The following is a 27,597-nucleotide window of genomic DNA, read 5'->3' on the forward strand; positions in this document are numbered from 1 at the left end:
CAGGTGCGTACGGCGGCTGAGGTGGCTGAACTGCGAGGTGTGGGGAGAGGGCGCAGGGTCCCGGTGTAGAGAGGAGCGGTGTGAAGGCGAGAAGAGCGTCTCCACCCCCTCTCCGGCCCAGAAAGTGGTTTCCGCTGGTCCCTAGGAATCTCGGAGTACCGGATCTGGATCCGTGGGGCGGGGTCCTTGGAGGGGACTCAGCGCCCCCTCCTGGGAACCGGCGGTCTCGTCGCTGGGACCGCTGTTGGAGCCCGGTTGGAGACATTCCGTGAACTCCTGGGGAGCCCAATCCCTCGGGGGAGGGGGGCGGGAGACCCCCCCTGGTTTAGTATTCCTGCATCTCCTACCATCGCAGGGCCCCTCCCCTAGTAGCCTATGTCCCTTGTTCGTGGTCATGGAGACATTTCGGCCACCACGGCGGCGCCCCTGTCTGAAGAAGGGGAGGTGACCTCTGGCCTCCAAGCTCTGGCGGTGGAGGATACCGGAGGCTCCTCTGCTTCGGCCAATAAAGCCGAGGAAGAGGGGGAAGGAGGCCAGCAGGAGACCGAGCTTGAGGGGCCCGGGGTCGAGGAGGTGCAGGGAGAAGCCCCCAGCACCGAAGGGGAAGAGCATGCCAAGGGAGAATCCGAAGACTGGTGCGTACCCTGCAGCGATGAGGAGATGGAGCTGCCCGCAGATGGGCAGGCCTGGATGCCTCCCCCCTCCGAAATCCAGCGGCTCTATGAACTTCTGGCTGCCCACGGTACCCTGGAGCTTCAGGCTGAGATCCTGCCCCGCCGGCCACCCACTCCTGAGGCCCAGAGTGAAGAGGAGAGATCGGATGAGGAGCCTGAAGCCAAAGAAGAGGAAGAGGAAAAGTGAGGGCACAACACTTTGTTGCTGGGGCTTGCTCTCTTGGTGCCAAGAGAAAATTGGGAGGGGAGGTGGGACCTTGGAGCATGGAAAGTAGAGGGTTGCAAGGGGTGTAGGGGGAGACCCTCAGGCCAGGGTGTTTGGGGAGACCACCCTCACTTTTCACTCTGTCCACCTGTCCCAGACCGCACATGCCTACAGAATTTGACTTTGACGATGAGCCAATGACCCCAAAGGACTCCCTGATTGACCGGAGACGCACCCCAGGTACAAAGGGGGAGAGTAGGGGGGAGGTAAAGGACCTCTACTCCCACCAGCCTGAAAGGCGACTCCTGAGGAGAGGCCTGTGTTTGGTGCCTTGATTGCTATACACAACTTGTAGCTGCAGGAGAGAGCATTCACCAAGCGGTGCCATCATTAACAGCTTGGATAGATACCCTGTCTTCTTTATGAGACTGACAGATGGTTCTATCATGCTTCCCATTCCTTTTATCTCCATCTCCCTAGAAGTTCAAGTCTTCTCCATCCTTATCCCTATACCACTGTGTATATCTCCTAATCTGACCTGATTTCACACTCCAAGTGCCTTCCTGGAATTTACTGTTGGAGCCATTCTTGATTTCTCTTTCTCTCACCCCAGCATTTAAACCAGCAGCAAGTCCTGTTTAGCCCTGCCTCCACATTTCCAAGCTCATCTGCTACTCTCCACCCTCAGCACCACACCCTCATCCAAGCCATCATTTCTCTTTCTCTTTATTTTCTTTTAGAGACGACATTCATGGGGAGGGCGGGCAGGGGAGACAGAGGGAGAGAGAATCTTAAGCAGACTCCACTCCCAGCCCAGAACCCATCCTGAGGGATGGATCTCACAACCCTGAGATCACAACCAGAGCTGAAATTAAGAGTCAGAAGCCCAACCGACTAAGCCACCCAGGCACCCCCAAGCCATCATTTCTTTTCCCTGGATATTTGCCATGGCTCGTAACTGGCCTCCCTGCTTCCATCCTCAGCAACCAAAATGATCCTTTCAAAATATAAATCATGTCACTACTTGGTTTAAAATTCTCCAAAGGATTCCATTGTTGGGGGAAAGAGCATATCAAGAGGGAATCCAAACACCACAACTCCCCCTGACTTTTTTTGGGCCGCCAAAGTTTCCAAAGATAATTTATTTCCGTTTGACCTAAGATATCCAAACTTTCATCATGGCCTCAGAGTCCTTTCTTGGGCCACAACTTTCCTTCTCCCTGTCATACCCCAGCTCTCTATACCCTTTGAACAAACCTCCCTGTTCCTGCTCTGGGGCCTTTCCACTTGCTCTTCCCCTGCCTGGATATCTTTACCTTGGTTTTCACATTACTGGCTCCTTCTTGTAAGTCAGCCCTTTACTGCTTACCCCATCTGAGGCCCAACCTCAAACCCTACAACCTCCGTGACAGAGACCTGAAAATCTCTGTTTAATGAGCTCTCTAAGCAATGAGTAATATGTAGGCAGGTCTGGAGCACAGCACCTCACTCCCGTCCACATTTCTTACCTTCCTCTTCTCCAGGAAGTTCCGCCCGGAGCCAGAAACGGGAGGCCCGCCTGGACAAGGTCCTCTCAGACATGAAGCGACACAAAAAGCTGGAGGAGCAGATCCTTCGTACTGGCAGGGATCTCTTCAGCCTGGACTCAGAGGACCCCAGCCCCACCAGCCCCCCGCTCCGGTCCTCAGGGAGCACACTCTTCCCCCGGCAACGGAAATATTGAGTGTTTTGCAGCCTTTAGCGTGCAGAGCTTATACCTTCTGGGCTCTCCTTCCCTAACTCTGGGCACTGGGAACTGGGCAAGAGAGAGCTCCCAAGCTCCCAATGCCGCACCTTGCCAGAAAGAGGACATGTGTGTATATTTATGCTTTCTGTTGAACATTTATTTGGAGACCTGGGCTGAATTTTTGGAATCTAGAATAAAAAAAACCACAAAGTTATTTTCTCCTAGAGGGTGGGCTGCAGCAGGAACCCAGTTGTGGAGCAGCCGGATCAGGATCCTAGTCACTCAGGTGGGGAAATGAAAATTAAAGCCACATGGGACAGAGATGAGCTCAGCACCTGCCCCCAATTCTTGTTCCAGTGCTGCCAGCTGGCTCTGAGGCGGGACCTTCCTGAGGGCTGAAAGGGCTGCAGTGCCTTCAGCTGCCAGAGGAGCCACCCATAGGAAAAAAACCAGCTGCAAGGGCTCTTTAAATGGCCAAGCCCCACCCCCAAGCTTGCCCTCCTCTGTCAGGAAGTGATCCCTGGGGCTGGGCCAGGAAGTTTCCCCATCTGAGGGATCTGTGGCAGCGGACACTCTTCCGGGTATACTTCGTACTGGTCCTAAATACCCCTAAACCAGTGGTGGGGCCTTGTGTCCCTCCAGGCTCTCTGAGCCTGGTCCTGCCTTCTAGGGCCGCTTGCTTCTGCCGGGGCAGGTAAGACCTCTCTGACCCTGAGGAGGGAGAAGCTGGGTGGAGGCTTACGTTCCTTGTTGGATTTTTTTTTTTTTCTTTTTTCTGTATTTTGAAAGTAAAGGTCAACTTGTTACCTTGCCAACACTCCCTACCCCCCAAAATCTCAGGCCTCTCGACTTTGGGGGCTCCCACATCAGAAGTAAGGGCAGAGGAAAGTGGGTCCATTTATACTCCCTCCTGGGTCCCTGCTGTCTGTCCCCCCTCGGGGCTGGCCTGGGCTCTGGCCTGTACCCTAGAGCTTTTATTTATTTTTTCAAGTTTTTTTTTATTTGTTCATGAGAGACACAGAGTGAGAGGCAGAGACAGGGAGAAGCAGGCTCCATGCAGGGAGCCCGACGTGGGACTCGATCCCCAGACTCCAGGACCACGCCCTGGGCCAAAGGCAGGCGCTAAACTGCTGAGCCACCCAGGGATCCCTCTCCTGAGCTTTTAGAACGTGATTTCTCCCTACCCCTGTCCCTGGGATCCTTCATCTCTGCCAAATGAAGCTTTCCTATTGCCTCTCTAAAGGCTATGCCAATGTGGGACCATGTGAGAAGTGGTTAGGAAAGCGATTTGAGGTAGGCTGGACTTCTAGAAGGTGTGGGGGTTGGTTGTTGAGCAAGGCTCTTTTTCTCTTTGGGAGAAACGAAGGAACCCAAAATTCCTTTGGGCTTGCCAGTCTGTGATTGTGGACATCTTAGGGTTGGCTCTTCTTGAGTGAAGTCTGGAGGGGTGGGAGACAGTGGGTTGAGACAGATGTCCCTGTGTTGTCTGCTCCTTGCCTAGGGGGGACCCTGGATTGTGAGGGGGAAGCCTTCTGTTACATGGGGTGCCAGCCTGTGTGCTCCCTGGGAACTCCTGCCTGTTTCCGCCCTTGGCACACAGGCCTGACCTGGGATGAAGCTTTCTGGGCGAGGCAGCTCTCCAGAGGCAGGAGCTGGTAAAGGAGCCACCTTGAGTGGATGCCCCTTGACTCCCCCCCCCTCCCCCCAGGGCTCCAAGAACTTGGGCCTCCTTGTTTGTTGGAGGCTACCTGCGGCCTCTCCCCGCCCCCCCCCCAACTCCCTCCCTGGTCTTAGGTCCCTGTTTTGTGCTGAGAAGCCAGGCTACTTCCTGGTTTGGGAGCTCTAGGTAGGGTAAGAGGATTCTGACCCTGTCCTTTGATCGTTGTGCAAAGTTCCTTAACTTCTAGGTTCCTGTGAGGATTAGATGAATGAGTTAGAAGGCATACAACACCTAGCACAGGTTAATTCCTTAATAAGTGGGAGCTGTTATTTGGGGGCTCTTGCCAAAGATACATGTTCCGGAGCCTCCTGGAAACTCAGCTGGTCTGGGTGAGGCCTGGGAATCAGCATGAACATGAGCAATGCTCTCAGCTGGGTCTTATGGTGGAGTGAGCTTAGAAAACACTGATCTGGATCAGGAATTGTGAAGCCTGGTTCCTGGGTCACTTCTCAACTAGGCAATCATTGCCTTCAGTGATGAGCATTAATTAGCGTCCGGGAGGTAGGATGAAGATAGGACAAGAAGCATTCTGAGCTGGCAGATGTGTTGTGGCTCCAGTGAGGCCACCAAGCTGCTCCTCCCACAAAGTAGTTGGACTGGAGCTCAGATAAGTCTTCCCTAGGAAGGAAAGTTCCTAAAACTTTGCTCTTACACAGTCGTGGTCAGTATGAGACAAGTTCTGAAAAATTTCCACGCTAGTCCCCTAAAGCAGAAAATAATTTCCCTAAACTAAACCAGCGTATAAACATCTGTGCATAGTGAAGGCTTCTTGCCTTCCCCAAAGTCTAGAATGTTTAAAATCAGGGAAGCTGCAATAATGAGCCCTTGTTTATGCTAGGCATCGTGCATTTTCCTAAACCTGAGTTTGATAGAGGTGACGGTGGCAGGCTGGGCCACCAGCCTCCCCTCCGACTTCAGGCTGCATGGGGCAAGGGACTTGCATTGGCTAGGGGGTCCCTGGGCCTGGCAGTGGATTGGGGTGGAGGTGAATAACCAAATGCCAAATGCCCTGCCCTTGAGGAGCAGTCTGTAATCTGAGCTTGTCTTTAAATCTCCCTCCTTCCTCCCAGCCCCCTACTTTGAGCCTGTGCACTAGAGATACCCTGTGCCACTAATCTCTTCAAGCCCAGGAAATAGTCCCTTTTCTTTCCACTTCTCAGTCTAGGACACTCCGGCTCAGAGTTAGCAAGTGGCCCAAGATAATGACAGAGTTCAGTCCTTGCTGTATATTAGATTTAGTGGGGAAGCTTTTAAATATAGTAATGGTCAGGATGCCCGGATGGCTCAGTCTGTGTAGCCTCAACCTTTTTTTCTATTTTTTTAAAGATATTTTATTTAGAGCAAGAGAGAGCACATGTGCAAGTGGAGGGGCAGAGGGAGAGGCAGTCCCAAGCAGACTGCACTGAGCTTTGAGCCCAATGCAGGGTACCGTCTCACGACTCTGAGATCATGACCTAAGCCTAAGTCAGGAGTTGGCTACTTAACTGATTGGGCCACCCAAGGTCCCCTACATTGAACTCTTCATCTCAGGGTGGGGAGTTTAAACCCTGTGTTGGGCTCCACGCTGAGTGTAGACCCTACTGGGAGGGGGTGAAAAAAGGCAATGCTTGTGCCCTATCTCAGGCCACTGATGTCAGAATCCCCAGAGATCAATGCTTTTCAAAGACCTCAGGTGATTCTCAAGTGCAGCTAGGGCTGAGAGTGGCTGCTTGAGGCCAGTGTTGCTGGTACTTTCACATGCACCCAAATCACTAGGGCTCTAGTTAAAATGCCAGCCGATTCAGCAGCTCTTGAGTGCAGCCCAAGAAGCTCCCTCACAAATAAGCTGCCGGTGATGTGAACACTGCTCACTGCAGACCAGGACACGGTAGTAAGGCTGGTCACATAGGTATCTGCTATTTGAGTCACTGCGGCAGGTCCTCAGGGTTGATTGAAGATCTCTGACCAAGAGTGACCAAAGAATCTCATTAAGCTTTGCTATAATGTAAGTTTACTTCTGAGCCAAGACGCTGGACCAGAGTGCCTCTTAACTAGAGGAGGAACCCAGCTTCTGCCTTTAGGTTGTGTTATTCTCTGCCCTTCCACCTGTGACTTTCTTCCTTTCTTCGTGGGTGTGATGCAGTGTCTGAGGTTTTGGGCAAAAGTTGACTGGCTCCTGCAAGAGCCCCATGACCCTTGAGGGCAGTGTGATTAGGCAAAGGTGGGCATGTAGCCAGAGAGCAGACTAGGAAGCTGGTACTGGAGGGGAGAGATGGGTGGATTTGGAATATTGGGGCCAAACCCCAAGGGCTGAGCAGTAACTTCCAAAGATCAACATAATCCTTAACCATTGTTCTTTGAGGGCCCCGATATATTGGAAAGAAAATGTTCTAACTGTACATGTCATCTGGTAAACCACAAAGTCTAAATCTGGGACTTGTCACAAACATGTTGCCTGAGTCAAGTGGGTTCTCTGATTGCCTGGAGAGGCCTTACATTGAGGCTCCCTTCTAGAGATGACAGAAAAGAGCAGAGTCCAGGGATCCCTGGGTGGCGCAGCGGTTTGGCGCCTGCCTTTGGCCCAGGGCACGATCCTGGAGCCCCGGGATCGAATCCCACGTCGGGCTCCCCGTGCATGGAGCCTGCTTCTCCCTCTGCCTGTGTCTCTGCCTCTCTCTCTCTCTCCGTATGACTATCATAAATAAATAATAATAAAAAAATTAAAAAAAAAATTAAAAAAAAAAAAAAAGAGCAGAGTCCATTCTTGGGTGAATAGCAGGTGATCTAGGTGGGAGGCACAGCTGTAGGGCATGGTGGGTGGGTGGTAGGGGGTTAAGATGGGCCTGGGACTGAAACAAGGGCTTGGCTTTGGAACAAGGCAGAAGCCCAGCCAGATCAGCTATCAGAATAATTCTCAGCTGACTCACTGAGATGGGCGAGGCTCTCAACCCCCCTGACTGGGCCCAGCTGGGGTGACAGATGGTAGAGAGGCCTCAGCCATAGGGAGTAGGGGATTGTCCAAAAAAGAGTCATTGGAAGCTGTTCCTGGGGCCTGCTTCCCAGCCCTGCATGGCCTTCTAGAGTTCAAATCTTCCCTGGGGGGCCTCATGGAGCCCTGTCCGTACCTCCGTTTATAGCCCTTGCCCTTCTTCTCCCCCATCTGGCTTCCTGGCTAGGCTTCCACCCTGCAGAGAACTTGGCAAAGGAGCAGCTGGAAAAGGCTTTACTTGGCCATCAGATGCCCCTTCTTTGCTATTCTTCTAGCCCCACAGCTGGGGTGATCTAAGACTTGCCATCCTTCTGACCACTCAACAGGGAGGGGGTTAAGGCCCCTCTGGTACTAGGCCACATCCCCTAGCTGATTAAAGAGTTGGGCCTCAGGCTCTTTCTGCCTCAGCAGTGAGCCACATAGTGGTTCCAAAGAGCCGGGCTGTTCCAACTACTTTATGATGACCTCAGCCCTCATAACTCTGTTAGATGCCCTATCCACTCCCAGTTTACAGGCCTGGGAAACAGGTACAGGGAAGGCAACCAGGAGACCCATCCAGTAAGGGATCTAGGCAGTCCCAGCTCCTGGAGGCTCTTCAGGGGCTTCAGCAGGGAGCAACTTTGGAAGACAGCTGGGCAGGACTGAAGAGTAGAGCAGAAGGAACCAGAAGGTCCAGATAAGAGTGTGGAGGAGAACCCATCCTGGAAAGCCAGCCCCTGTATTTTCAAATGCTACCCAAAAACAACAGAAGAGGGAGCTCTGGTGCTAGAAAAGCCACTCCTACAAGTTAAGGGAAATTAACTCCACATAAAAGGGAGCCACAGAAAAGTATCAAGGTCAAATCCCATACAAAGTTGCAAGATAGCCAGGAACATTCCTTTGATGTCAAAAGTGTACCAGGAAAAGAGGTCAAAACTGTAACCTTTCAAAATGAGGTAAGACATGAAGGAAACAGTACAAGGCAGGAAATCAGAACTGTAAGCCTGGGCATTCTAGCTGAATCGGTGCCCCTAACCACTGTCCCGTGCTGCCACCAGAAAGGATTCCCATCCCAGTAGTACCATTTATTTGCTGTGTGGCCCTGAATGATTCGTAGTCCCTATTTGGGACTCAACCATTTCGAGCCACACTGTGTAATCTGGGATCAAGCAGCCATATTTGGCCACCTTAAATAAAACTTAATATTCTAAAGTTACTCTAGTGCCGCTCTAGTATTCAGTAGCTGCGTGTGACCAGTTCAAAGAGCACAGGTTTAGAAAATTCTGTTGGATGATGCTGAGAGGGTGTTAAGCAGGAACCAGGCAGGTGACATAGTACAGCCCAGGTACAAGATGACAGGGACTATAGGTGGGAAGTGTGGTAAATAGGAAAGCTTGTGTCCCATCCAAAGGGAGCTGCTGTGACTTGGCTCTACCCAATTTTGCTAGGTGGGAACATAGGGCGTGGCCCCTAATCCTTCAAGAGAAGTAGCAATCAGGAGTTTGTGATTGCCAAACTAAAAATTGAGATTTTACATATTGTGTAGATCAAGTAAAACTCTTGGGCCTTGCCTTGGCTCTGTAATTTATGTGGTTTCTGCCTATTTTTCCTGTGGCAAGCCACTCCCTCCTCGCTTCCCCTTTTTTCACTCCAGTCTGAAGTTGGAAGAATGGTGGGGTAGATGAGGTGTCACTCCTTTCTGGTTGTGGCTTCGAAAATGTCTGACCAAAGTCTCAGAGGACAAGGCTTTGGGTCCCCTAGCAAACTTGATTCCCTTTGTGTGATGCCAAGGGCTGTGTTGTCCAAGGTCCAAGGCATGCTGGGGGCAGGGATGGAGTTTAGGGAAGAGGCGCCACCTTCCTGAACGGGCCAAGCATGGAATGGAACCACCCAGGATTTAGAAGCAGGTAGGTTGGGGTGGGGGGTGCTGGGATATGTACTCACTTATTCCCTTCCCACCCACCACCCCTACCCACAGCAGCAGGAAACCAAGAGTGGCAACTGACCAGAGAGAGCTGGGGAGAATAATTTGGTGTTTCTAATCCAGCTGATTGCTAGGCCCCCTGTACTCATGTTGCTGTATCTGCTCCCTACCTGTCTGTCACTCTGCTGGTCTGGCCTCAGAAGTCACCATGGCAACTGAAGAGTCCATCATACGCATTCCCCCATACCACTATATCCACGTGTTGGACCAGAACAGCAATGTGTCCCGTGTGGAGGTCGGGCCAAAGACTTACATCCGGCAGGACAATGAGAGGTTGGTGTCGGGACTGGGCCATGGGGTGCCCCTTGGTCTGGCTGGCACGTTTGTCCATCTCCATCCTGTTACCAGGCAGGATTAGCCCGGGGTTGAGTGATGGGGAGCTTTCTATCCCATTCACTGTCCCCTCCAGGAGTGGGGACAGGGATCCCCTGGGGTTCTCACACTGTCTCTCACCCCCAACAGGGTCCTGTTTGCCCCCATGCGCATGGTGACTGTCCCTCCACGCCACTACTGCACAGTGGCCAACCCTGTGTCCCGGGATCCTCAGGGCTCAGTGCTGTTCGATGTTACAGGGCAAGTACGGCTACGCCATGCTGACCTAGAGATCCGGCTGACCCAGGACCCCTTCCCTCTGTACCCGGGGGAGGTGCTGGAGAAGGTACCTAGCTTGCTTCCTCCGTAACCTCCAACCTGTACTGCCCCCTTGTCCTAGGGCTCTCTACCTCCCACAGAGAATCAGACTAGAGGGGGCGGAGGCGGGGGTGGCATTTGGTGGTTCTCACCAAGGACGAAATTCTTGCTTCCTCCACTCATCTCTAACCATCCTCCCCTTCCTCCTCACATGCCCATGACAGACTTGCCCCCGTTTGAGAGCTGTCAGCCCATTCTCCCAACCTGGCCTCCCAGTCTCCAGAGCCTGCTAGAAGGTCCTGACCAGTCTGGTGCTAAATGACTTTGCCGAGAGTGAGCATTTCATTCACTCAAACAGTGCGACACTGGTGGCCGGTGACGATAATAGTGGACCCGATGTGACTATGCCACAGAACCACATCTCAGGCCTGCGCTTCTGGTTGAGCCCTTGTCTGTGTCACCCTCAGGCCCTGGGCCCATGCAAGTGGGCATCTGCCTTTATGTCCTTAACGGTTCTGCTTTCACCTCCTGGCCATTGTATCCTGGTTTACTCTGGCTTCCTCTACTCACCTGTGATCCCGGAAGCCTCACAGCATGAGCCAGGGAGCTTTGAGACCTTCTTGCCCACTTAGCGGTGGCCACTTTGGGAGAGGAGTATGTGCAGCAGAGATAGGGAGGGCTGATGGGTAATTAGAATGTTAACCCTTGAAGAATCTGAGTGAGGAGCCTCCGGGAATTCTTTGTACTATTCTAGCAACTTCTGTGTATGTCTAAAACTGTCAAAAGCTAAAAATCCTCCATGCCCAGGTTCTACCTCAGGTCTGTTCAGTTCCCCTCCGGGTGGGGAGCAGTGTGTATGGGAGTGTGGGGGAGTCATCAGGCACCAGTGCCTAAAGCTCCCTAGGAGCCCCAGCCCCCTGCCACTCATTCTTTCACACCTCTCATCATCTGGGCCAGGAGGGCAGGACCTCTCCCTCCTCAGAGCCCAGTGCCATGAAGACCCTCCCTTTCTGCCCACCACCCCCACTCTGCCCCTCTCTGCCCATATGGCTTCTTTCCTGGTCTTCACTGCAGTGGTGCGTGGCTCAAGCGTTCTTCCTTCCTCCTCCCCTGTAGATTCCGGGGAGCCTCACAGATGTCCTTGTGATGACCCTGTCGATGACTTGGCCTTCTTGCCCGACTTGGATCCTTGCCTCTCCCGTTCTGCTTCAGCCCCTTCTTGGGGGCCATTTCCACTCTAGGCTTGCTTATTCTCCCACCTGCCCACCTTGGGAATTCAACCCTTCACCATCAGCCTCCCTTTCCTAGGCCTCCTGAGTCATCATGGCCTGTCTTGTCTTTTTTTTTTTTTCCTTTAAAGATTTTATTTATTTATTCATGAGAGAGAGAGAGAGACAGAGACTCAGGCAGAGGGAGAAGCAGTCTCCATGCAGGGAGCCCGATGTGGGACTCGATTCCAGGACTCCGGGATCATGCCCTGGACTGAAGGTGGCGCTAAACCGTTGATCCACCTGGGCTGCCCCTTTCAGGGCTTTTCTTTTTTTTTTTTTTTTTAATTTTTTTTTTTTTTATTTATCTATGATAGTCACAGAGAGAGAGAGAGGCAGAGACACAGGCGGAGGGAGAAGCAGGCTCCATGCACCGGGAGCCTGATATGGGATTCGATCCCGGGTCTCCAGGATCGCGCCCTGGGCCAAAGGCAGGCGCCAAACCGCTGCGCCACCCAGGGATCCCCCTTTCAGGGCTTTTCATTCTCTCTTCTGTCCCTTAGATTTGCTTCCTGATCTCTTTCCTACTCCAACTGGAGCGTGTCATTTTATTTTTTTTAAGATTTTATTTGTTTATGAGAAACACAGAGACAGGCAGAGGGAGAAACAGGCTCCATGCAGGGAGCCCGATGTGGGACTCAGTCCCGGGATTCTGGGATCACGCAGAGCCGAGGGCAGATGCCCAACTGCTGAGCCACCCAGGTGTCCCAAGCTTGTCATTTTAACACTTGTGTGCAAGAACCTGTGGCAGAACCCAGTCCTGGCTTGGTGGGACCCTCCCTTCTCCTGTCCTCACACTCGGTGGGGGGGTGTCTCCTAGCTATGGACATGGATCCACCAAGACAATGGGCAGCAGACATGTAGTTGATGGGTTCAGCAGTTCATCCCAACCCAAGCCCCGCTCCCCCCACTTTCAGTGGTTCTCTTCCTTCCTAGCCAGCTTTCTCTCCACTTCTCTCTGCATGCCTCTAAATACTTATCACAGCACTCTCCTCCTATTTCCTATTTTCTCACTCTTGAAAAAATTCATCATGTGCTTAGAAGTCAATGCCATCTGGCAGGATCTGGTCTGTGTCCCCTTCCCTTACTTTAGATCTACTTTTTTCTCCTCTCTACCTGCTGGAGCCTCTGTCAGGTGGGCCCGGGAACCCAGCTCATCATTCTGTATCTCCCTCTCTTTTATTTTAATCCCAATGTAATTAACAGACAATAGTACATTATATAGTGATTCAACAATTCCATGCCAGACTCAGTGTTCATCACAGTAAATTCACTCTTAACCCCTCACCTATTTCCCCCACCCCACTACCGTTCCCTCTCTGGTAATTATCAGTTCTCTATAGTTAAGAGTCTGTTTCTTGCTTTATCTCCCCGCCCCCTTTATTAATTTGTTTCTTAAATTCCACATATGAGTGAAATCCTAGGTTATTTATCTTTCTCTGACTTATTTTGCTTAGCATTATCTTCTCTAGATCCATCCACATCATTGCAAATGGCAAGATTTCTTTCTCTTTTTTTTTTTTGTAAATGGCAAGATTTCATTCTTTTTATGGCTGAGTAATATTCCATTGTATATATGTATCACATCTTTTTTTTTTTTATCTTCTTTATCCATTCCTTTATTGATGGACACTTGAGCTGCCTCCATAATTTGGCTAGTAAATAATTTACTAGCTAGTTTAATTTACTGGCTAGTAATATTTATACTCTGATAAACATTGGAGTGCACATATCCTTTCAAATGAGTGTGCTCCTATTCTTTGGGTAAATATCCAGGAGTGTGATTATTGGATGGTAAAGGAGTTCTATTTTTTATTTTTTGAGGACCTTCCATACTGTTTTCCAGAGTGGCAGCACCAGTTTCTGTTTCCACCAACAGTGCACAAGAGTTCCTTTTTCTCCACATCTTCGCCAACATTTATTGTTTCTTGTGTTTTTTTCTTTTAGCCGTTCTGACAGATGTGAAGTGATATCTCATTGTGGTTTTGATTTGTGTTTCCCTGATGATGAGTCATGTTGAGCATCTTTTCTTGTGTCTGTTGGCCATCTAGGTGTCTTTGGAGAAATGTCTTCTGCCCATTTTTAATGAAATTACTTTTCGGTGTTGAGTTGTGTATAAATTCTTCATATATTTTGAATGTCGGATATGTTATTTGCAAATATCTTCTCCCATTCAGTAGGTTGTCTTTTAGTTTTGTTGTTTCCTTTGCTATGCAGAAGCTTTTTATTTTGATATAGTCTCAATAGATTATTTGTGCTTTTTTTGTTGTTGTTTTTTCTCTTGCTTCAGAAGACCTATCTAGAAAAATGTTGCTACAGCCTATGTCAGAGACATCATTGCCTGTGCTCTCTTGTGGGGTTGTTATGGTTTCAGGTCTCACATTTAGATCCTTAATCCATTTTAATTTAATTTTTGTGCCTGGTGTAAGAAAGTAGTCCAGTTTCATCTTTTGCATGTAACTGTCTAGTTTTCCCAATACCATTTGTTGAAGAGACTTTTTCCCATTGCATATTCTTGCCTCCTTTGTTGAAGATTAATTGGCCATAAAATTGTGGCTATATTTCTGGGCTCTCTATTCTGGCCATTGATCTGTATGTTTTGTTTTTGTGCCAGTCCCATACTGTTTTTGATCACCACAGCTCTTGTAGCATAAGTTGAAATCTGGAATGGTGACACCTCCAGCTTTGTTTTACTTTTTCAAGACTGGGCTATTCAGGGTTCTTTGTAGTTCCATAAAATTTTTGGATTGTTCTAGTTCTGTGAAATATGCTGTTGGTATCTTGATAGGGATTGCATTAAATCTGTAGATTGCTTTGGGTAGCATAAACATTTTAACAATATTTCTTTCAATCCATGAGCGTGGAATATCTTTCCATTTGTTTGTCATCTTCAGTTTCTTTCACCAGTATTTTATAGTTTTCAGAGTATAGGTCTTTCACCTCCTTAGTTAAGTTTATATCATTCTTTTTCTCTCTCTCTCTTTTAAGTTTTTATTTATTCATGAGAGACACAGAAAGGCAGAGACACAAAGGGAGAAGCAGGCTCCCTTCAGAGACCCTGATGCAGGATTCAATCCCTAGGCTGGGATCATGACCCAAGCCAAAGGCATTCGCTCAACCACTGAGCCACCCAGGTGTCCCCCATTCTATCTCTTAAGACCTTGCTCCCCCACTTCTTAGAGCTTCTCCTTCCTCTGTCTTTAACTTCTCCACTACTGATGCCTTTCTCTTGACCAATAAACATGCTTTGCCTCTTCCATCCTTTTCTGCCCTTAAAGGCTTACTTGTGTGAGCTTTTCATTCTAAAGAATACATTTGATATATAAGGGATGAATCACTGAATTCTATTCCAGAAACCAATATTGCATTGTAGATTAACAAAATTTAAATAAAAAAAAAATGAATTCAGAAGGCTGTAAGGTTCTGACTTCCACCACCAATCTCTGGTCTCCATTCTCCAGATAGTATCTACTGTCATCCATTCAAGGTCTGTGTTTCCATATGTGTTTATGCGTTAGCAGAGTATGTGTAAAAATATATATATATATATATATAAAAGAAATATAAAAATATGTATTATATATTTATATGTGAACTATAACCATTTGCATAAGAGCTATCAGATTGTCCCTGGGTTGGGTTTTTTGGTTCTTGGGGTTTTTTTTAGACTTTATTTATTTATTCATGAGAAACAGAGAGAGAGAGAGAGGCAGAGACACAGGCAGAGGGAGAAGCAGGCTCTATGCAGGGAGCCCGACACGGGACTCGATCCCGGGTCTCCAGGATCATGCCCTGGGCTGAAGGCGGTGCTAAACCGCTGAGCCACCCAGGCTGCCCTGGGTTGGGGTTTTTTAATTTTTTTTTTAGATTTTATTTGAGAAAGAATGTACATGAGTTGGGAGGGAGGGGCAAAGGGAGAGGGAGAAGCAGGCTCCCTACTGAGCAGGGAGGGAGCCTGATGCTGCACTCCACATCCAAGGACCCTGAGATTATGACCTGAGCCAAAGTCAGATGCTTAACCTCCTACTGGACATCCAAACCTGCTACTTTCTGTTCTGCCCTCAAATCTATTCTCCTACATCCCCAATTTTACATGATGATACTACTGGGTACCCAGTCACCCAAGCTGGAAGCCTGCAGTGGCAGGTGGAGACCAATTAGGAAGATCTTTCCATTGTTCAGGTGAGAGATGGTAGCTTAGGTGAGGGGAATGGCAGCAATAAATAAAGGCAGTTATAGCGTTCGCTGGAGCAGGTAGGAGGTGATGATAGAGTAGATGTGGGAGGTGAAAAACCTACTGGCCTCCGTGCTCCTTCCAGAATGCTCACCATTTCCTCCTCCCACACCTTTGCATCAGAAACAAGCTCTTCTTTGAACTTTTGCAACCTGGTTCCCTTGACACTGTCCATGGTCTGCTTGAAGAGAAGGGGCTGTATCTGTCTTATCACCTGCTGGAACTTGCAATCCATGAAGCTGGGGCTAGCCTGCCCCCACCACAACCCACTGGGTGCTGTGTACACTGAAGGTGCACAAGGGAGGGCTTTGCTGGCACAGTGAACCTCCAACTCTGTCTCCCTCCAACCTTGCGTGTGGGACTGGGGAGAGTGGTGTTATCTGACCACCCCCACCCCTGCTACTCTGATCGGAGTAAGGAGTAGCAGGTGGGCTTCTTAAAAGACTGTGGTTCAGGTCCTGATTCCTGTTCCTTACTAGTTGTGTGACCTTGGGCAGGTCTCTTAGCCTCTATGAGCCTCTCTTTGCTTGCTTTCCTGCTCCCTCAGATCAAAGACCAAGTGAAATCCTACTCGTGGAAACATTTCTATGAATTCCTAAAAGGTTTGGATACTTGTTGCCAGGTTCCCCTCCCTGATAAAGGGAAATGTAATGGCTGTAGTACAGCAGCTGTCTTGTGACCATGAAACAACCTTGAAAACAAAACCCTGTGTCCAAAGCATGCCTGTTAAGGTTGTTCACACCTCCCACTTCTTTACATTTCGTAGAGGGCCCTGGTGCACATGAGGCCTTGAGGGGTTGCCCAGTTTCCTGCCTAGACTTCTAGGTCAGACCATTTCCAAGCACTTCCTACAGAGGAATGTGTGTCCTTGGCTCACTGGCAGTGGAGTCCACTTGCCCTGTCAACTGTCTTAGTTCTTCAGATCAGATGGCTTTGGGACTTAACCTCTGCCTTGTACATTCCATGTGGAGACTTATCTGGGAACATGTAAAGACTGATGCTGTGGACTCCGACCTCCAAGATATTGGGTTTGACTCTTGGGTCACAGTACTGAATGTCCCATGACTTCCCTTCTTCCCCTGTTAGGACATTACCCCACTGCAGGTGGTCCTTCCCAACACTGCCCTCCACCTTAAAGCGTTGCTGGATTTTGAGGATAAGAATGGAGAGAAGGTGGTGGCAGGAGATGAGTGGCTATTTGAAGGACCCGGTAAGTTCCTTCCATTGGCTGGAGTCAGGGTCAGAGACTCCCTGCCCTTCCCTTAAGGCTCTGGTCTTTAACCTCTGCCATCTTTTCCCTCCCCAGGCACGTATATCCCCCAGAAGGAGGTGGAGGTCCTGGAAATCATTCAGGCCACAGTCATAAGGCAGAACCAGGCCCTGCGGCTGAGGGCCCGCAAGGAGTGCTGCGACCGGGATGGCAAGGAGAGGGTGACAGGTGGGGTTAAGAAGGGGTGCTGATGGGGCTGAGCAGGCTGTACCTTGCCTGCAGGGTTGGGGACGGCCACTTGCATGCAGCCTGTGAGGAAGTGCTTCCCTGGTATCATAAGCTTTTGGAGGCTGCCCACTGCTTCGCATCCCACTCCAGCCTCATGCAGCCTCTACCTGACCCTGTTGTCATGAATGTATTGACAGGGCTTTTTCCTCCTTCCACCTCCACACCCCACTCCTTTTACCATGAGCCAGGGACAGCAGTCATATCTGTTTCTAGATCAACAAAGCAGATGTTCGCATATAGTTAGCAATCGTACTGGACAAATGTGATATGTTAATGTCTTAACAAATGCAGTACTCCCTCTGTGCCAGGTATGGCTCAAAATGCTTTACAGATGGGAACTTACTTTGTCCTCAACCTAGAGGTGCTATGGTTCTCACTCTCCAGATGACCTAACTGAGGCGCAGATGTGAGGATTTATGATGAGCAAGGGCAAGGCCAGTACCCAGGCACTCTTGCTTCTCTGATAAGCCAGACAAAATCTACAACTTCCTAGAGGCAGTTCTGCCCACTTCAGGAGAAGGGAAAAGTTGGTCTTTGGAGCTCAGAGAAGGTGTGGTAGCAGCTTGAGCACTTAGATGACTTTTCTTACTGTCCTGGTTAGGGTTTTTTTTCTCTGGCCTCAGTAAAAATTAACACATGGCCTACCCTCAGGCCCTTGAGCCTGAGCACAGTGACCTCTCCTAGCTTGCAGAGCCTTGGGGGTGCCCTGTTGTTTAGGCTGCGGGAAGGGGCAGCCACCACTGCCCCAGCTCACCCACTGGGGAGCAGGCTGGGTGAACTTTGACCCTCACCTCTCCACCCTTGGCCCAGGAGAAGAATGGCTGGTCCGCTCCGTGGGTGCATATCTCCCGGCAGTGTTTGAGGAAGTTCTGGATTTGGTGGAAGCTGTGATCCTCACAGAAAAGGTCTGTGCTCTGGGGGGGTTAAGGGACCCTGGATCCCTTAGGGATCACTCCTAGTGGCAGAAACTAGTGGCAGAGGACATGACAGTAGAAGAGAGGCAATATTTGAGTCCACTCAAAGAAAAATGCAGAGGTTGGATACCTGAGGAATATCCTGGGCCCTCTGAGAGGGTTAAAGGTCCTCCTGTGTTGGTGGAGACTGGCATTCAGGCCTGAAAGCACTCAGTGGCCAGCAGAGTGGCCACCCAGATCCCCAGAGGAAACTAGAGGTCGATTTCCTCAAGTGGCCCAGCACCTTGCCATGTTGCCCTCCAGACGGCCCTGCACCTGCGGGCGAGGCAGAACTTCCGAGACTTGAGAGGAGTGACCCGCCGCACCGGGGAGGAGTGGCTGGTGACTGTGCAGGACACAGAGGCCCATGTGCCAGATGTCTACGAGGAGGTGCTGGGGATTGTGCCCATCACCACCTTGGGCTCTCACAACTACTGTGTGATTCTCGACCCTGTCGGACCAGATGGCAAGAACCAGCTCGGGCAAAAGCGTGTGGTCAAGGTAAATGCCTCCAGCTCTCCTGGGAGGGTGAATGCCCCTGAGTGGCAGCAGGCCCTTAGACCACTCCCTTCCCTCCTCCCACCCCAGATACACATTCTAGAAGCATTGAGCTTATTATGGCTCCCTCTGTGCCTTTGCACCCTAGCTCTTGTCTTTATTTTAAAGATTTTTTATTTATTTATGAGAGAGAGAGAGAGAGGCAGAGACACAGGCAGAGGGAGAAGCAGGCTCCATGTAAGGAGCCCAATGCGGGACTTGATCCCGGGTCTCCAGGATCACGCCCTGGGCTGATGGCAGGCGCTAAACCGCTAAGCCACCCAGGGATCCCCTAGCTCTTGTCTTTTGAGACACTGTCCCATCAGTCTTCCTGGTGGCCCCCAACCTCAGTTCACACACGGTCTCTTCTCTTCTGGGAGCACCTCCCCAGCGCCATCGGTACCTGCCGTCCTGGAAACTTTGTCATCATCCTGCATAAAACAAATCGCTTGGTTTATGCTTCTCCCCACTCCCTACCTTACCCTTCTCTCAACTATATGCTGGCCTGCCAGGGATTGGCACACTTTTCTGTGAAGGGCCAGATCGCAGATATTTTGGGCTTTGTGAGTGGTAATGGCTTCTGTTGCAACCACTCAACTGTGCCGTTGGAGCAAGAGCATAGACAGCTTGTAAATGAACGAGTGCCTCTGTGTTCCTGTAACACTTTGCTTCCAGAAACAGCCCAAATGTCTGTCAGTGGATGAATGGATAACAAATTGTATGGCATATCCACACAGTGGAATATCCTTCAATTATATAAAGAATGTGTACTGATGCTTGTGTACTAATGATCAGCATGTACTAACACCTACAACATGGATAAACAAATATCATGCTAAGCAAGAGGCCACACAAAAGACCATATATTGTATGATTCCATTTATACAAAATGTCCCCAATGGGTAAATCCATAGCAATAGAAAACAGATTAGTGGTTACAGCAGGTAGGGATAGATGGACATTAGCTGCTGTTGAGTACACAGATTTTCAGGATGATGAAAATGCCTTGGAGTTAGATCATCATCATGAATGGACAGCTCTGTGGATGTCCCAGAACAACTGAACTATATACTTGACTTCATTTACTTATTTTTAAGATTTTATTTTTAAATCCTCTCTACATCCAACATGGGGCTCAACTCACAACCCCAAGATCAAGAGGTGCACGCTCCACTTACTGAGCTGAATTGTATACTTTATTTTTATTTATTTATTTATTTTTGAGTTGTATACTTTAAATGGACAGATTTTTTTGGTATACAGATTATATCTCAAATATATAGTTAAAAAAAGCCAGATTTGACCCAACAACAGTCTCCCAACACCCAGACTATACCATCCCAAGAAAACAAGGCATGAGAGAAATGAAGAGCAACAAGAGATTCATGCTTAGCTGTTGAACTTGTGAGGGTCCAGGTCTTGACGGTTTACAGAATTTATCAAGGGCAGGTTCGACCAGATGAAGTATGTAGGCATTTGCCGAGAGCCTCACGATCCAGATGATACTTCACAGCGGGAGTGTGGGGAGGGTGCTTCTTGGGCTCCTGTTCTCAAAACAAGCCTGTGGCCACAGGAACCAGAAGAGGGACCATCCAAGGGACAACCCTGGTTGGCAACTGCTCCTAACCCTGTGACTCCCCATTAGGGCGAGAAGTCCTTTTTCCTCCAGCCTGGAGAGAGACTGGAACGAGGCATCCAGGATGTATATGTGCTGTCAGAGCAACAGGGGCTGCTGCTGAGGGCCTTGCAGCCCCTGGAGGAGGGAGAAGAAGGAGAGAAGGTTGCACACCAGGCCGGGGACCACTGGCTCATCCGTGGGCCCCTGGAGTACGTGCCCTCTGCCAAGGTGGAGGTGGTGGAAGAGCGTCAAGCCATCCCTCTGGACGAGAATGAGGGCATCTACGTGCAGGATGTCAAGACCGGAAGGGTAATGGTTAAGGGATGGGCCCCATCACCACTGTGTGGCCATGGTGGTAGCTTGCTTGGGGCTGACAGGGAGAGGTGCAGGGTGGAGACGGGAGAGGGGACTTCAACAGCCTTGATGGTGGCATCTGAGCTGGCTGGCTACTAGGTATAAGGACATTCTGGGGAGTATTTGCCTTCCCTTTGTCTTAAATAGCTAACTCACTAACTTTTTCTTTTTAGAGAGGGAGTGGGGAGAGGGACAGAGGGAAATAAACAGACTCCATGCCCAGCGCAGAGCCCCCACGCAGGGCTTGATCTCATAACCCTGAGATCATGACCTGAGCTGAAATCAAGAGTCAGAGACTTAACTGACTGAGCCACCCAGGTGCCCCATTAAATAACTAACTTTATTTTATTTTTTTAAAATTTTTATTTATTTATGATAGTCACAGAGAGAGAGGCAGAGACACAGGCAGAGGGAGAAGCAGGCTCCATGCACCGGGAACCCGACCTGGGATTCGATCCCGGATCTCCAGGATCGTGCCCTGGGCCAAAGGCAGGCGCCAAACCGCTGCGCCACCCAGGGATCCCTAAATAGCTAACTTTAAATTTGAGAAACCCCCAAGAGAGAAGATGAGCCAGGTTTTAGGATGGGGGCTCTGACTGGCCCCAGCATGAAGGTCTGACTGGGGAGTGGCCTGGGAACAGCAAGAACCAATCTCTTCCCCCATCCCTTTATCCTGGTGGAATCCTTCCTCTTTGCCCCCTCATCTGAAGCCTTGACCATGGTTTGATCTAGGACAACATCTCTGACTTCTCTCTAAGACTCCACACTAGAGGGGCACCTGGATGGCTCAGTCAGTGAAGCATCTGCCTTCAGGTCATGATCCCAGGGTTCTGGGATCGAGCCCCACATTGGGCTCCCTGCTCAGCAGAGAGTCTTCTCCCTCTCCCTCTTCCCCTCCCCCTCCCCCTCATTCATGCTTGCTTGCTCACTCTAGCTCTTTCAAAATAAAATCTTTCCAAAAAAAAAAAAAAAATCCAACCTAGAAGTAGAGCTCAGAATCCTAGGGAATGTTGGTGGATATTCCCTATTTCCTAGGATTGACTGCATCTGTCCCTACGATATTCTCCAAGCTACCCCAAGAAGGAACATTCCAGAAGAAATAATATTGAACCCTTACCACATGCCAGGTTCTCAGCACTAGATATGGGAGAGGTCATTCATTCCTCAATGTGAGATAGCCAGTGTCAGGTCCATTTTGCGGATGGGGGCCTAAAGCCATGCTGGAGCCAACAGGTGCTGCCTGTGGATGCAGCCCCATCCCAGGGACCATGCCCAACCACAGCACTGTCTGACCCCCAGGCCAGCTGTTTCAGGACTGTTGGCTGGGTCCTTCTCCCTTTTACTTTCCCAGCTGATGTCCCTCCTTGTCCTCTTCTCTCAAGGTACGTGCTGTGATTGGAAGCACCTACATGCTGACCCAGGATGAAGTCCTATGGGAGAAAGAGCTGCCCCCTGGGGTGGAGGAGCTGCTGAGCAAGGGGCAGGACCCTCTGGCAGACAGGGGAGAGAAGGAGATGTCCAAGACCCCTCAGCCCTCCGTTGTCCGGAACAAGACCCGTGTGGTTAGCTACCGGGTCCCTCACAACGCAGCCGTGCAGGTGTATGACTACAGAGAGAAGAGAGCTCGGTGAGGGACTACCTAGTAGCCGGGGCGGTGGGGGGGGAATTGGGGTGGGGAGGAACAGGTGATGGAAAGGTGACAAGGGGGGAGTGAGGTAGGGGCCACTGGGGATTGAGCGACCAGCCACGGAGGGTGGTGAGGTGGGAAGGGTTCTCTATGTATCTGATTCCTGGCTCCCTCTGCAGTGTGGTCTTTGGGCCTGAGCTGGTGTCACTGGGTCCCGAAGAGCAGTTCACCGTGTTGTCCCTCTCGGCTGGGAGGCCCAAGCGTCCCCATGCACGCCGTGCACTCTGCCTGCTGCTCGGGCCAGACTTCTTCACAGATGTCATCACCATCGAAACAGCAGACCATGCCAGGCTGCAGCTGCAGCTTGCCTACAACTGGTGAGGGGGGGGGGGGCTGCTGCAGGCCCAACCCTAGGGGAATCATGGGGACAGACGATGCCTCCCAAGGTGCCAGGCTGAGTGGGGGCAGGATACCTGACTCTGTGTCATGACTGAGAAGGAAACCCGGTGATGCCCAAGTCGGGTGATGGGAAGATGCAGACTCCCCTACTCCCCAGGAGCAGGATTTGGTGGACGTGGTCGGAGGAAACTCCTCAGCTAAACTTCCCATGTGTTCAGTCAGCCACATAACTGCAAGATTATAAAAATGTCAGTGGGACACACCCGGTAGGAGTGGAAGTGTGCAGGCAGATGTCACCAGCACACGCTCCCTGTCTGGATCCCGGCCCTGCTGTGTACTTGCTGTGGATCTGGGCGACAGACTCAATGCTTTCCTCAGTTTCCCAATCTGTAAAATGAGAATGGCAACCATCAACCTCACAGGGCTGTTGAAAGTGTGCTTTGAGGATTAGAACGGGGCCATGTACATAGTTAGAGCTGGAATGGCAGTACCTGGAGCTGAGGGAAAGGAGTCACATCCAGAAGCTATGCTCCACCACACCCACCTCTTGGCTGAGTGGCCAGAACCATGATGGAGGCAGATGGACGCTGACATCTTAGGGGGCACAACAGCGTGGTACCTTAGAGCATAAATCTACTCATCCATGCTGCCTGATTCATCTTTCCAGTTGGCTACATCTTCTGCTACTTCAGTCCTGTCCCTTAACCTCCTGGGCCTCTTACTTCTCTGCAGAAGGGGGTAACACTCATCCCCACCTCATATGGTGACCAAGAGAATTAAATGGGACATCACCTGGGCGCTAATTCTCACTCACTGTTAAGAGAGACAGACCCTGGCCAGTAATGGAGGGTTTGTGTCGCAGTCCTTTCCAAACACGAGAAAGTTGCTTGTGTCCTGGAGGAAAATAGCTTCCCTGTTCTGGGCCCTTTGCTCACAGGCATTTCGAGCTGAGTGACCGGAAGGACCCCAAAGAGGCAGCCAAGCTTTTCTCAGTGCCTGACTTCGTGGGTGACGCCTGCAAAGCCATCGCGTCCCGGGTGCGGGGGGCTGTGGCATCTGTCACCTTCGATGACTTCCATAAGAACTCCGCCCGCATCATTCGCATGGCTGTCTTTGGCTTTGAGACTCCAGAAACCAAGATACTCGACAGCAAGGCCCTGCCCCAGCCCCGGGACCGGGCCATCTTCCCCCAAAATGGACTAGTGGTCAGCAGTGTGGACGTGCAGTCAGTGGAGCCTGTGGACCAGAGGACCCGGGATGCCCTACAGCGCAGTGTCCAGCTGGCCATTGAGATCACCACCAACTCCCAGGAGGCTGCAGCCAAGTGAGTGAGGTCTTGGGTGGGGGGGCCCCTGCCACGACAGTGCCCACTGTGGGCCAGAGCTTTCCAGTGTCCTTCCCTCAGCCCACTGTCAGGGGGACCCTGTGGTCAGCCTGGTGTCACCCTTAGCCAGCAGAATGGATGGCCCACTCAAAGTACAACTGGGTGCTCTCTTGCTCCTGTGGCATCTTCCTTTGCTTGTGCTAGAAACTAAACTTGTTGCTGTGGCCTTCCAGGCACCCAGGGATTGGTCCCCCTGCCTCCCTCCCCACCCCTTCCAGACTCTCCCCAGGCTCATGTGCTCCGATTCCACTAGTTGCTTTCTGCCCCACTGCAGCACAGCTGGGCTCATGCCATAGGACCTTCTGCACTGGCTGTTCCCTCTGCCCAGAATACTCTTCCCCCAAACGCTTCAGGCAGGCTGCTCCTCCAGCCTCATCCCCAAGCTGCCCCCCTTGGAGAGCCTGTTTCTTCCCCAACTGAGGTGGTGCCCTCTCTGCTCAGCCACAGTGCCTCATCATCCATTTTCAGGGAACTTGTCACTGTCTAAAATCAACCTTGTTCATTTGTTCCTCCTGATTGGGAGGTCAGTTGTGTGAACATGGGGCCCCGGGTCACATTGCGTTCCCCTGCGCCTGGGATCAGGCACTGTTCTTCCATTTGCATATTGAATGCTTTCCATGGGCCCCTGACAGATTGGTGGTCCCTGCCCTTGGATTTCCTGGTCGAGATCTGGCCTCTCACCAGCATCTTCCTGGTCCCCTCTCCTATCCAGGCACGAGGCTCAGAGACTTGAGCAAGAAGCCCGCGGCCGGCTTGAGAGGCAGAAGATCTTGGACCAATCTGAAGCTGAAAAAGCTCGCAGGGAACTCCTGGAGCTGGAGGCTCTGAGGTGGGTGGAAAACCAGAGGCAAACAAGGCCCAGCTTGAAAAAGTAGCTGGTGGATGGAGCAGGGTGCGTGTGACATCTGCTGCGACATAAGTCAAGGCTGGGGGAGGGCATGGGCAGGTTTCTCCCGGGTGTCCCCTGACTCTGTTGCCCCCCCTGCCAGCACTGCTGTGGAGAGCACAGGGACTGCCAAGGCTGAGGCTGAGTCCCGTGCAGAGGCCCTACGCATCGAGGGAGAAGGCTCCGTGCTGCAGGCCAAGCTGAAAGCAGAGGCCTTGGCCATTGAGACGGTGAGTGGGGGGCGATACCTGTGGGCGGATATAGCCTTGGGGTCTGGAAGAGGCACCATCATGCCAATCCTTGAATATGAGCAGGATGCCAGGTTTTGGAGTATAAAGCCCTAATTAATTAATTTACTTATTTATTTAGAGAGTGGGAGCCAGGGTGGAGGGGAGGGGCAGAAGCAGAAGGAGAGAGAATCTTAAACTGATTCCATTCCCAGCTTCTCCCGACTCGGGGCTAGATCTCACAACCTGGAGATCATGACCTGAGCCGAAATCAAGAGTCAGACATTTAACCACTAAGCCACCCAGGCATCTCTGTAAAGCACTATTTTATAACAACTTTGTGGTTTATAAAGTCCTTTGCCCTCTATCTATTCACTTAATCTCCGCACCCCCCCCACCCGAGCAGGCAAGCATTAGGACATCCATCTTGTGTGTAATATGCATACAAACATTGGCCAGCTTCGTGCCAAGTGTTGGATGCATCTTATACATGTGGTCCTATTTAACTTTTGAAATCCCACTAAGGGGATAAATATTATCTCCATATCACAGATGGGGAAACCAAGGCTTAGACTAAGGACTCCCATAGGTCACTAGCTTAAAAGGTAGCCTGGCCAGGATCCACACCTGATTGACTATTAGCTTGCAATTCCATCCCTTGGGGGCTCTGTTCCCTCAGGCTTGCTGGCTAGGGTGACTTGCTGGACAGTTCCCATGGGCCACACAATGGAAAGCATGCTATGTTTTCCTCTCTTCCAGGAGGCTGAGCTCCAGCGGGTACAGAAAGTGCGAGAGCTAGAACTGGTCTATGCCCGGGCCCAGCTAGAACTGGAGGTGAGCAAGGCCCAGCAGCTGGCTGAGGTGGAGGTGAAGAAGTTCAAACAGATGACTGAGGCCCTGGGCCCCAGCACCATCAGGGACCTTGCAGTGGCTGGGCCGGAGATGCAGGTGAGTGGTGGTGGTGGGAGCAGGGGAGTGTGTGTTTCAGGGCCACACTTGAAACCAAGAAGGCAGAGCTAGGGTGGTAGACATATCTGGAAAGATGTTGGGGGCAGAGGGATTGGTGGGCACCATGCTAGCTTCCCAGGGGGCCTCAGCCCCTGGTGCAGATGATGACCCGCTGGGACACTGGACTGTGGCAAGTGCTTTGAAGGAAATTGAGCAGGGTGATACAGGTTGGCTTAGGAAGAGTCGCTATGAGGAGGGGATACAGGATGTAGAATTGACAGGAGCTTCCTGGAGAAAGGTCCAAGGGCAAAGACACAGAAAAAAACTCAGTGTGTTTAGGAACAGAAAGGATGGGATGGCTGCCACCAAGGATGGAATGGTGAGCGGCTGAAGGCAATACAGGTGTAGCCAGGTCTTCCTGGTAAAACCCTTCAGGCTCCCCTTATGTCCTCACCTATTATCCCTGACTATTTTGTGAAGATGGCTTGAGTGGCAGCTTGGTGTCAGATCAATGGGGGGATAGTGGCCAAGGAAACAAGAGAAAGGTGTAAGGGCCTTGACTGTACGTTCTTGCTCCTCCAGGTAAAACTGCTTCAGAGCCTGGGCCTGAAATCAACCCTCATCACTGATGGCTCCACTCCCATCAACCTCTTCAACACAGCCTTGGGTCTGCTGGGCGTAGGGTCTGAGGCTCAGCACCCAGCCCAAAAGGCAGCTGGCATGCCTGGCCCCCGGGAGGGCTTGGTACTCCACTCCACTCCCCCTCCTCAAGCTGTTGGAAGCAACCATGTGGTTCCTTAGATCCGTACTGCGTTGATGAATAAAATATTTCTGGGCATTTAAATGCTGGGCCTCAAGCTCATCCTGAGAGAGCTCAGTGGATACCCCTGAAATCTCCAGGTAGCTGCTAGAGACCATCCTCATCTGTTGGGTGGAGAGGAAACAGGGAGAAGACTCATCTGAAGTCACGCTGTTAGAAATGTGACCCCATGGTCTCAATAGCCAGACAGTCTGTTGGCAGTCAGCTATCTCTGACCCCGGGGTGGGGGCGGACACTGCAGGGGAGAGAATGGCGCCTGCCTGGCCAGCCCCCTTGGGCTAGCTTTAGTACCAGCAACATCTCTTCTCTCAGCTAAGTCCTCCAGGAGCAAATCTGGCCAGTTCTGGAATCTAACGCTCTGCTGCTGGAGCATCCACCCCTGCTTCCCTCCCGCGGCACTTGGGAGGCGCTTTCTGGCGCCACCTGCTGGTAGCATGGCCTGTGCACTTGTCCCACTTCAGGGGGTGTCTGGATCCTGCCCAGGGGCCACAGGAACCAGTGCCTCCCTGAGTTTCCGGAAGGGCTCTTCAGGAGCAGAGAGAGGAGTTCTCTCCTTCCACACACCCACCCCCACAACCCCCCACAACCATCACAGAGCCCTTTCTTGGGGACGGATCCAGGCAGTTTCAAATCCTCTTCCGTAAGAGGAGGCTGCATGGTGCACCAGCCCTTTGCCCAGATGGAGCTGTGGGTACCAGCTCTATAGCAAAGTAAAAAGATACTGGAGGTATAAAGGAGACAGAAGCTTGCTTTCCATTCTGGATGGCTGGAGAAGGCCACTTCTCTGATGTCTTCTGTCCATGAAAGAGCTCAGGAGCACTTCCCCTCCTGAACAGGGTTGATGCTTGGCATTGGGGTCTGAGTCCTCTTCCTGATGGAGGGAGGCCTGACCCCACGAGCCTGGTCTCTTTCGGAGCTGAGAGCTGAGTTGCATTTATGTGGCTGATGGCTCCACTCA

The 27,597-nt window shown here is 51.1% G+C and overlaps 2 protein-coding genes across 3 annotated transcripts; both read left to right on the forward strand.

The window, feature by feature from the left end:
* The first annotated feature begins 3 nt into the window (after positions 1–3).
* PAGR1 (PAXIP1 associated glutamate rich protein 1) lies at positions 4–2,819 on the forward strand. The gene is made up of 3 exons (XM_041747530.1): positions 4–857; positions 1,037–1,119; positions 2,403–2,819. The coding sequence occupies exons 1-3, from the start codon at positions 376–378 to the stop codon at positions 2,600–2,602; spliced, it is 765 nt and encodes a 254-aa protein (XP_041603464.1). The 5' UTR covers positions 4–375; the 3' UTR covers positions 2,603–2,819.
* Positions 2,820–2,905: 86 nt separating this feature from the next.
* LOC121486565 (major vault protein) lies at positions 2,906–26,663 on the forward strand. Of its 2 annotated transcripts, XM_041747518.1 has the most exons (15): positions 2,906–3,299; positions 9,397–9,529; positions 9,719–9,914; positions 16,475–16,598; positions 16,695–16,826; positions 17,697–17,791; positions 18,104–18,340; positions 20,022–20,303; positions 21,731–21,975; positions 22,155–22,352; positions 23,312–23,698; positions 24,471–24,587; positions 24,748–24,874; positions 25,631–25,819; positions 26,402–26,663. In XM_041747518.1, the coding sequence occupies exons 2-15, from the start codon at positions 9,405–9,407 to the stop codon at positions 26,618–26,620; spliced, it is 2,673 nt and encodes an 890-aa protein (XP_041603452.1). In that variant the 5' UTR covers positions 2,906–3,299; positions 9,397–9,404; the 3' UTR covers positions 26,621–26,663. The 2 variants fall into 2 exon arrangements, with proteins under 2 accessions (XP_041603452.1, XP_041603453.1); XM_041747519.1 differs by lacking the exon at positions 2,906–3,299 and having other exon boundaries at positions 9,400–9,529; positions 9,829–9,914.
* The last annotated feature ends 934 nt before the right edge of the window (positions 26,664–27,597 follow it).

The sequence above is a fragment of the Vulpes lagopus genome, chromosome 3 (genome assembly GCF_018345385.1).
Source record: "Vulpes lagopus strain Blue_001 chromosome 3, ASM1834538v1, whole genome shotgun sequence".
Classification (NCBI taxonomy): Eukaryota; Metazoa; Chordata; class Mammalia; order Carnivora; family Canidae; genus Vulpes; species Vulpes lagopus.